At 46.1% G+C, this 10,957-nt stretch overlaps 1 protein-coding gene across 1 annotated transcript in view; it reads right to left on the reverse strand.

The window, feature by feature from the left end:
* LOC109921393 (amyloid-beta A4 precursor protein-binding family B member 3-like) overlaps positions 1–10,957 on the reverse strand; it is a 78,071-nt gene that overhangs the window by 11,351 nt on the left and 55,763 nt on the right. The window contains exons 4-6 of the mRNA XM_048603493.1: positions 10,471–10,585; positions 8,656–8,743; positions 3,978–4,061 (exon numbers count right to left, since the gene is read on the reverse strand). Coding sequence (XP_048459450.1) covers positions 3,978–4,061; positions 8,656–8,743; positions 10,471–10,585 — 287 coding nt within the window. The remainder of the gene's footprint in view (positions 1–3,977; positions 4,062–8,655; positions 8,744–10,470; positions 10,586–10,957) is intronic.

The raw sequence follows: 10,957 nt of genomic DNA on the forward strand, positions 1-10,957 counted from the left end.
TTCTTTAGTGACCTGGAGACAATAAGGACTGCAGATGCTGGAAGCTACAGTCAATAAATGTGGAGCTGGAAAAGTACAGAGGGCCAGACAGCATCTGAGGAGCAGGGAAATCAATGTTTCGGGTCAGAACTCTTCATCAGGACTGACAAATGGTTTTGGTCCGAAACGTTGACTTTCCTGCACCTCGGATGCTGTCTGACCTATTGTGCTTTTCCAGCTCCACATTTATTGACACTGGCTCTTTAGTGAATCTGTTTAGTAGTTTTCTCTTGGTTTTCAAAATTCTGCAGGAAAGGAGGTCAAAACCAGGGTGTTTGCAGCAGAGATCCAGCAAGACCGATCACCTCTACCCTGGATCTGAAGGTACGAATAGCCCCAGCACTGAGGGTGAAGGGACCACAAATGTTTAAAATCTCATAAAGAGATCAATTCTACATAACAAATCCAGTCCAGAGTTTTGCGCATTCATTATCCAGGGAAGAAGAACCTGATAAGCTGTGCTAATTACTGCCTAGTTTATAGAGTCATATCTTATGCTAAATTAATCATTCCACTTAGCTACAAATTGACAGTCTTGCTGTCATTTTAATTAGGCCACCTGACTTCCTTACAAGTATGAATTCATAAAAATATTTAAGACCTCTGAGCCAGGACGTCCAGGTTCAAGTCCTGGAATTGAGCTGTAAGGAGAGACTAGAAAAACTCGGGTTGTTTTCTCTGGAGCGGTGGAGGGTGAGGGGAGACTTGATGGAAGTCTATAAAATTATGAGATGCACAGATAGGGTTGACAGTCATATTCTTTCACCCAGAGTTGAAATGATAAAACTAGGGGGGCATGCATTTAAAGTGAGAGGGATAGGTTCAAAGGAGACGTTAGGGGCAAGTTTTTTACAGAGTGGTAGGAGTGTGGAACGCGCTGCCAGGGGTGGTGGTGGAGGCAGACAGAGTAGGGGCATTTAAGGGACTTTTAGATAACCACATGAATATGCAAAAAATGGAGGGATATGGACCAAGAGCCAGCAGAAAGGATTACTTTAATTTGGCGTCATGTTTGGTACAACACTGTGGGCCGAAGGGCCCATTCCTGTGCTACACAGTACCATGCCCTATGTTCATGTTGCTTGTCACCTCCCTGTTCCATCCCTGTCCCTCACCTCTGATGGTCTGCATTGCCCTTAACGGGCTTTACATGTAAAATTAATCAACTGGAAAAACATGGGTGGATTTACGAGACAACAAGGTGCAAGGCTGGATGAACACAGCAGGCCAAGCAGCATCATAGGAGCAGGATTTACTGGTGGGAGTTAATAGATGAAGAAAAAACACAGGTTATTTAATGACGGAAAAAATCGAAATGTTCAGTTATGTGTAAAAACACTTCTGGACATAAAAAAAATGAAAAAAAAAATTAAAAAATAATCATAAGAGTTCTTGTGGTCCAGTGGTAGTGTTCCTACCTCTGAGCCAGGATGCATAGGTTCAAGTCCCACCTGCTCCAGAGGTGTGTAATACCATCTCTGAACAGGGTAATTTAAAAAAAAAACATATTTAATAAAAGTTATATGGAAGTTAAAAAGTACATTTTAAAATGTATACTTATATAAAAAACACACTCAAATAATGTACATATAAACTAATGAAACACTATGAAAATAAGCAACGTTTTAAATACATATTGCAAAAATATTTGAAGAAGATGGTCCACAATATTTCTCCAACAGCTAGACTTTCTCCTCACAATTCAGATGCAACACAATTGTCAGAAGTGTTAATGAGCTGGATTTGCTTCAGTATCTGAGGAGTTGTGAATGTTCAATGTTCAGCACCATCAGTGAACATCCCCACTTCTGACCTTATTATGGAGGTAAGGTCATTGATGAAGCAGCTGAAGATGGTTGGGACTAGGACACCATCCTGAGGAACTCTTGTAGAGATGTCCTGAAGCTGAGACAACTGAACTCCAAGAATTACAACCATCTTTCTATGTGCCAGTTATGACTCCTACCAGCAGAGAGTTTGCCCCTCGTACCCATTAATTTGAGTTTTTGCTAAGGCTCCTTGATGCCATGGTCGGTTGTTTGCAGCCTTGATGTTAAAACTTGTTACTCTCACCTCACCTCTGCAATGCAGCTCTTTTGTCCATGTTTGAACCAAGGCTGTAATGAGGTCAGGAGCTGAGTGGCCCTGGCGGAACCCAAACTGGGTGTCATTGTTCGATAGCACTGTTGATGACACCTTCCATGACCTCACTGATGATGGAGAGTAGACTGATGGGGCTGTTATTGGCTGGGTTGTATTTGTCCTGCTTTTCATGTACAGGACATACCTGAGCAATTTCTCACATTTTCAGGCAGATGCCAGTGTTGTAACTGTACTGCAAGAGCTTGGCTAGGGGAGCAGCAAGTTCTGGAGCACAAGTCTTCAGCAGTATTGCTGGAATGTTGTCAGGGCCCATAGCCTTTGCAGTATCCAGTGTCTCCAATCTTTTACTGAGATTACATGAAGTGAAGTGAATTGAATTGACTGAGGACTGGTATCTGTAATGCTGGGGACCACTGGACGAGGCCGAGATGGATCATCCACTCGGGACTTCTGGCTGAAGATTGCTGCGAAAGCTTCAGCCTTATCTTTTGCACTGATGTGCTGGGCTCTTCCATCATTGAGGATGGGGATATTTGTGGAGCCTCCTCCTCCAGTGAGTTGTTTAATTGTCCACCACCATTCACCACTGGATGTGGCAGGACTGCAGAGCTTAGATCTGATCTGTTGGTTGTGGGATCGCTTAGCTCTGTCTATCACTTGCTGCTTTTGCTGTTTGGTGTGCATGTAGTCCTGTTCGGTAGCTTCAACAGGCTGCCACTTCATTTCCCAGGTGCAGTCGGGGCTGTTTTTGGCATGTACTCCTGCACTCCTCACTGACCGAGGGTCGATCCCCTGGCTTGATGGTAATGGTTGAGTGGGGGATATGCCGGGCCATGAGGTTACAGATTGTGCTGGAGTACAGTTCTGCTGCTGTTGATGGCCCACAGTGGCTCGTGGATGCCCAGTCTTGAGTTACCAGTTCTGTGCAAAGTCTATTCATCTTCACAAGGACTGTGTGGTTGGCACTTCTACCAATACTGCCATGACCAGATACATTTCCAGCCGGCAGATCGGTGACGATGAGGTCAAATTTGTTTTCCATCACCGTCTGCCTCAGACACAATCTTGCAGCTATGACCTTCAGGTCCCAACAAGCTCAGTCAGTTTTGGTTTGCATCATGATGTGGTTTGTGGTTTACTTTATGTTAATCCATTTTGTATATACCATGAACCTGGGTTCATGTTGAGTCAGATATCTTGACATTTGTTTACAACACTAACAAGTTACACGGTTACAATATCGCAGATTTACGTTCACTCTGTTCTATTACCCTAATGCACTTTGTATGATATGATCTGCCTGTACTACACACAAAAGAAAACTTTTCACTGTACGTACGTACGTGTCAATAATAAATCAAATCAAATCAAACATACACTTTAGGTTCTGTGCTTACTGATGTTACTGATTACACAGATAACTGACTGACTATATTGACTCCGTTACTCAGAGAGGATGACGAACGTTGAGACTGGTAACTTTATGTCGGAACATCACATATTAAAAAAATGTGCAGGTTGGGTGGATTGTCCATGATCAATGTGGGGTTATGGAGATAGGGCGAGGGTTGGGTCTGGGTGGGATGCTCTTCAGAGGGTCGGTGCAGACTCAATAGGCTGAATAGCCTCTTTCCACACCGTAGGGATTCTATGTCATCATGTCATCTAACTGTATAAAAATACAAGTCTGTCAGGTCTGGAATTGATGCCATAATAAGACACATCACAAAGATTATTTTTCCCTCAATTTCTCTTCATGTTGGGAACGACTCCCAATCTGTTGCAGTTTTTATAATTCCGGTTTGGGGCTGGTTTTCACAGAAAGATTGACTCACCCATTGAGTTGGTCACAGGGAGACTGCCGATGTATTGGACATTAAACCTCTGTACAGATTGTCTCACTGTCTCCAGGAGGTCAACTGGAAGAGAAAGGTAGGCAGGTGGTCATAGAGTGTACCCATGCACTCAATCCCATCCCACAGCCCGTACACTGTACACTTGTACATCAGCCATTGCTCCTCTTCCTGTGAGTCAGAGAGTCAGGAGTTGAATATGAAAACGCTGTATTGCACAGCCCCTGCCTTTCAGATAAGCAAGGATCTCCTCAGAAAGATATGAACTACCTGTTGGTAAGGAGAGTTACTCCCAGTGTCCTGGATCCCTCAATCATACCACAATAAACAGATTACTTGATCATTTTCACACTTCTGCTTGTGACAGTTTTAAAATTAACTGCTGCACTTCCAACACAACAACAGTGACAACAATTCAAAAGTTATTTCTTCAATGGTTGTAAAACACTTTGAGAAGTCCGATTGCTGGTAAACGCACTATACAAACGCAACTCTTTCTTTCATTCTTTACCATCTATTCATGTATGGTAATCCTATTTATTCTCCTTTGTGAATGTTCTATTTAAGTATTCTCTGATTCTCTAAACATCATTATTTATGCTTCCTCCTAAATGCAGAGGGTTTAGAAAAAAATTGAATGCTAAAACTTCTCCAGAGAGAGAGTTGGGAAGCTATGGATTCACTTCCAGGGTTCGTCATTAAGGCCAAAATTGAGTCAACATTCAAGATGTCAACATTCTATTGTCCCTCTCCAGCTCTCGTCTTCCTCTCTCCACTATCAGCAGTGCAGGAACCATTGTGTCTCATTCTGTATTTGATTATTGCGAGCATTTGGCTGTATCGATAGCCTGGAAATTGACTCCCAAATATTCCCAGTTTCCATCGCTCTCTCATTGGTGGTCATGCTTCCAGCTGCCTAGGCCCTAAGTTTTGGAATTCCCTCTAAAACTTCTCCAACTTTCTACCACATTCATTCTTTACTCCTTAAAATCTACCCTTTTCACCAAGCTTCAAACATTTGTTCTATTATCTCCACATATTATGGATTGGCATGGTGACTAAGTGGTTAGCACTGCTGCCTCACAGCTTCAGGGACCACCCTCGGGCGACCGTCTGTGCGGAGTTTACACATTCTCCCCGTGTCTGCATGGGTTTCCTCTGGGTGCTCTGGTTTCCTCCTACAGTCCAAAGATGTGCAGGTTAGGGTGGATTGGCCATGCTAAAATGCCCGTAGTGTTCAGGGATGTGTAGATTCGGTGGGTTACAGGGGGATGGGTTTGGGTGGGATGCTCTGAGGGTCGGTGTGGACTTGTTGGGCCAAAGGGCCTGTTTCCACACTGTAGGGATTCTATGATTCTCCATGTGTCTCCTATCCTCTGTTCTATTTCTCTTAACCCATGACCCCTTGACTTCTGAAAACAGTCTGCTCCTGTGAACCTTGTCCCATCCTATCATAATTTTGAACACATCCAATCACGTCTTCCCTTAATTTGCATTGTTCTAACAGTGGGGAAAGGGTTAGCTGTTTCCAAGAGCCAGGATAGGACATGATGGGCTAAATGGTCTCCAATCTGCTGTGTCATTTGAAGGTTCTATAGTGTATTCCCATGACATTTATGCAAAGTAGCTGACTGCAGTTACAGTGTGAACACAGCCTGGGCCTTGAGTTATTTAACTTTACTTTAACCCCCACATAACCTAGTCACACTTGATTTACACTTTGATACATTTAACATTCTTACAAACCCAAAGGCTCTCAATGGGGACTTTTACAGATAGATCCACACAGAATGGAAGCCGACAGTTTCCAGTCGCTACAGGATATAAAATAAGGGACAACAGATAGAAGATTAAATGCTGGGGCTTTAGAAACTAGTGAGTGTTAAACTTCCCCACAGAGAGAATTGGGAAGCTATGGATTCATTTCCCAGGGTAGCCATTAAAGCAGCAATTGAGTCAACACTCAAGATGTCCAGATGTCTCACAGTGAAACAGAGCGAGCACGAGCCCAGCCCCACGGTGGAGCGAGCACGGGCCGGGTCACACAGAGGAGCGAGCATGGGCTGAGACCCACGGCAGAGCGAGCACGGGCCGAGCCCCACAACGGAGCCAGCACGGACCGAGCCCCGCAGTGGAGCCAGCACGAGCTGAGCCCCACGGCGGAGCAAGCACGAGCCGAGCCCCACAACGGAGCCAGCACGGGCCGAGCCCCACGGCGGAGCCAGCACGAGCTGAGCCCCACGGCAGAGCAAGCACGGGCCGAGCCCCACGGCAGAGCGAGCACGGGCCAAGCCCCACGGCGGAGCGAGCACGGGCCGGGTCCCACGGCGGAGCAAGCACAGGCCTGGTCCCACAAGGGAGTGAGCACAGGCCGGGTCACACGGAGGAGCGAGCACGGGCTGAGCCCCATGGCGGAGTGAGCACGGGCCAAGCCCCATGACGGAGCCAGCATGGGCCGAGCCCCACGGCGGAGCAAGCACAGGCCGAGCCCCACGGCGGAGCCAGCATGGGCCGAGCCCCACGGCAGAGCCAGCACGGGCCGGGTCCCACGGCGGAGCGAGCACAAACCGAGCCCCACGGCGGAGTGAGCACGGGCCGGGTCCCACGAGGGAGCCGGCATGGGCCAAGCCCCATGGCGGAGCAAGCACGGGCCGAGCCCCACGGTGGAGCCAGCACGAGCTGAGCCCCACGGCGGAGCCAGCACGAGCTGAGCCCCACGGCGGAGCCAGCACGAACCGAGCCCCACGATGGAGCCAGCACGGGCCGAGCCCCACGACGGAGCCAGCACGGGCCGAGCCCCATGGGGCAGAGTGAGTGGAACGAGTGTTGGATGGAGGCTGGCACATGGACGCAGCGTGACTTCATGCTCTGGGGCCGACAGCCACGGACTGGAACCTAAATTCTTATGGTCACCTATTATCATTCTGGACTTTGTCACTGTTTCATGCTAATCTATATTCCTTTTTACTCCGTAACAACACAATTTTTATACTGTGTAAGATTTGTACCTAGGTACCTGTATCTAAGATAGCGCCATTAAGGCAGCCATTGTAAAAACTTTTCATAGTACTCCTGTACTTCTGTACTGGAGTAGATGTGACAATAAACGATATTCTGTTCTATTTTATTCTATTCTATTCGATGACATTAGAAACACACATGAAGAGAAAGAGGTTGGTGTGAAACTGGAACACAGACGGTAAATGCAATTGAATTTACTGCCGGACTTATTGGGCTAAGGGGTACTGCTCCTGCACTGTAATTTTTGTTCACTTCTAAAATTGTAGGTGACAAGGCAATTAAGGCTTTGGATGACGATGGTTCATCATCTTCTGCAGTCAAAACCAGATCAACTCTTACCATTGATAGGGACCTGCCTAGTCAATTTTTCGCTTGTGTTCAAGAATTGGAACAAAGCGGAGGTTATCAGTGAGTATTAGGAAGAAGAGAGATCTTTGGTGGTCTTCATAGCTTTTGGCTACCTAGTCTGAATCATTACCATTGATGGCAACACCATCAAGCCAAGAGACTGTCTAAAGTCTTTATTTTGGAACTTGGGGACTTCTTCCTTTAGTCTTAAGCTTTGTGAACAGTCTTTGAAAGGGATGAAAGATTATCGGGGGACACAGGAATGTAGAGTCGAGGTTACATTCAGATCATAGAACATAGAACATAGAACAGAGAACAGTACAGCACAGTACAGGCCCTTCAGCCCATGAAGTTGTGCCGAACTTTTACGCTAATCCTAAGGTCTATCTAACCTCTACCCCTACCTTATACTACCATCCATATGCCTATCTAATAGCCGCTTAAATGCCCCCAATGAGGCCGACTCCACTACCCTCTCCAGCAATGCATTCCATGCCCCAACCACTCTCTGAGTAAAGAACCTATCTCTAACATCTCTCCTATATCTACCTCCACTCACTTTAAAACTATGCCCCCTCGTAATAGCTACCTCCACCCTAGGAAAAAGTCTCTGGCTGTTCACTCTATCTATACCTCTGATCATTTTGTACACCTCTATCAAGTCACCTCTCATCCTTCGTCATTCTAAAGAGAAAAGCCCAAGCTCTCTCAACCTTTCCTCCTAAGACCGTCCCTCCATTCCAGGCAACATCCTGGTAAATCTCCTCTGCACCTGTTCCAACGCTTCCACATCTTTCCTGTAAAAATCATCTATGATATTATTGAATGGTGGAACAGGCTTGAAGGGCTGAGTGGCCTACTTTTGATCCTTGTTCGTATTTGTGCAAATCTTTCTTAAAAATTAAGATTATATATTAGCCATCAGTCTGGTGCACAGTAATAAAGGTAGCTAATTCAAAACATTCCTTGAAACATTTCAACCCGAAACATCAACTTTCCTGTTCCTCTGATGCTGCCTGGCCTGCTGTGTTCATCCAGCTCCACACTGTGTTATTCCTTGAAACAGACCTATTGGGAAACAATAGACAAGGACATTGGATGTCTCTGGCTGTGATCTGCCCATGTTACTACCTGTCCAAACTCAAGTTCAAAGACTGAGAGGTACAGAGTAAAGCCTGGCAGTTCTGGGGTTTGCTTTGTTGTTGACATCGAGATGATACTAGACTCGGTTGTGAAGCTGCTTACCTCAGTAGATGAGTTCAGCGAAATGAATATTAAGATTAAAAAGTACCTTGTAGAGGCAGGTCGACTGGAGAGATGCTGTCCTCCACTCTCGATACTTTCGATGAGCCACTATTATTTGCTCGTTCTGCCATGATCTGCAATGAGTCGAAGAAAATTTAAGATTCTGATTTGTTCAATCCACTGTTAGATGATTGAGTTTGTGCTCTGGATTGAAGGGATTGGAGCCATAAGACGCTGGTGGTATTTCTAAACTCAGCCAAACTGCAATTCGGGATACTGTTAAAAATCACACGGAGAAGCGTTGGTTGATGAGGAAGATTCGGCATGGTCTTCTAAAGGGGAAATCGTGTTTAGCAAACTTGCTGGAGTTTCTTGATAAGGTAACAGAAAGGCTTGATGACGGTAACAATTCCAGAAGGCACTTGATACAATGCCACACAACAGACCATGTGCAAAGTTTTAGGTCATGGAATAAGAGGGACACATGGGTACAAAGTGGCTGAGAGATAGGAAACAGAGAGTAATGACTTTTTCAGGCTGGACAAAAGTTTATAGTGGAGTTCCCCAGGGATCGATATTAGGATCTTTGCTTTTTGTTAGATTAATGATTTAGATCACAGGAGATCATTTCAGAGTCAGCAGATGGCATGAAACTTGGAAGAATTGTAAACTGCGAGAAGGACAGTGTAGAACTCCAAAAGGAGATTGACAAGTTGGTGGAAGTGAATGGATAGGTAGCAGATGAGCTCAAAGCAGAGAAGTGTGAGGTGATGCATTTTGGTTGGAAGAGTATTAAAAGACAAAACAGGTGATACAATTCTAAATGTGCAGTAGCAGAGGGAGCTCTGTGTGTGTGTGTGTGTGTGTGTGCGCGCGCGCGCGCACACAGATCACTTAAACAGAGATGACAAGTGTCTGATTAGTCAGGGAAGAAGGCATGGTTGAATGGTGGAGCAGACCCAATGGGCTGAAGGGCCTCATTTCACTCCTCTATCAAAGTCAGACATCACACGGCACCAGGTTATAGTTCAATAGGTTTATTTGAAATCACAAGCTTTCGGAGTGCAGCTCCTTTATCAGTTGACCTGACAAAGGGGCAGTGCTCCAAAAGCTTGTGATTTCATATAAACCTGTTGGACTATAACCTGGTGTCGTGTGACTTATGACTTTGACCACCCCAGTCCAACACCGGCACGTCCACATCACGGCTCCTGTATCATACAGTCTTACGACAGGTGGAGAGAGCTATGACACATCTCTGGAACAGATGGGGCTCGAACCCAGGCCTCCTGGCTCAAAATTGATGACATTTTCAAAGTATTTTAAATCAACCTGTTCAGGCATGTTATGACTTTACTGGCACAGGTGGAACTTGAACCTGGGGCCTTCTAGTATAGAGGCAGGGACACAACCATTAGGCCACATCAGGCCTTCTTTAAAACACAATGGCAGATTGTGTTTAATAGGTTTGCGGATATTTTGAATCAATCTTTTCAAGAGATATTATGACCACCTCCGGAGCACGTGGGACTTGAACCCAGATCCCCTGGCTGAGAGGTAGGGACGCCACCACTGCATCACAACAACCAATCTGGAATCTTTAGATCTTTCAAGAGATATTTCCGAATCAACCTGTTCAGCGAGGTTGTGACACACTTCTGGCGTAGGTGGGACTTGAACCTGGGCCTCCTGGCTCAGAGAAAGTGACACTACCACTGTGCCAGAAGAGCCCCACACAATGGGATCTTCACTCTCCCCCATAATACAGGGGACACCTGTGGTTAAAAAGGGTCAGAAACGCAACATAAACACAATCACGTCCGGCTGTAGTTTACTTGGTGAGGTATTGAAGAGAACTTGCCTGGGAGCACATCTGATGGAGGGCAGTGGCAATGGCTTTGGCAGGTGTGTTGCAATGAAAAACGTGGCACTTGAGCATGCACGTATCCTTGTCACTGGCAACGTAGGCAAAGTCTCTATTCATGAGGGGGAAACAAATACATTCCACAGTGAACACACTGAGCAGATACATCCCACAGTGACCCCACGCTGAGCAGATACATCCCACAGTGGCCCCACGCTGAGCAGATACATCCCACAGTGACCGCACACTGAGCAGATACATCCCACAGTGAATCCACACTGGGCAGATATCTCCCACAGTGACCCCACACTGAGCAGATATCTCCCACAGTGACCCCATGCTGAGCAGATACATCCCACAGTGACCCCACGCTGAGCAAATACATCCCACAGTGACCGCACACTGAGCAGATACATCCCACAGTGAATCCACACTGAGCAGATATCTCCCACAGTGACCCCACACTGGGCAGATATCTCCCACA

The sequence above is a fragment of the Rhincodon typus genome, chromosome 12 (genome assembly GCF_021869965.1).
Source record: "Rhincodon typus isolate 14 chromosome 12, sRhiTyp1.1, whole genome shotgun sequence".
Taxonomy (NCBI): Eukaryota; Metazoa; Chordata; class Chondrichthyes; order Orectolobiformes; family Rhincodontidae; genus Rhincodon; species Rhincodon typus.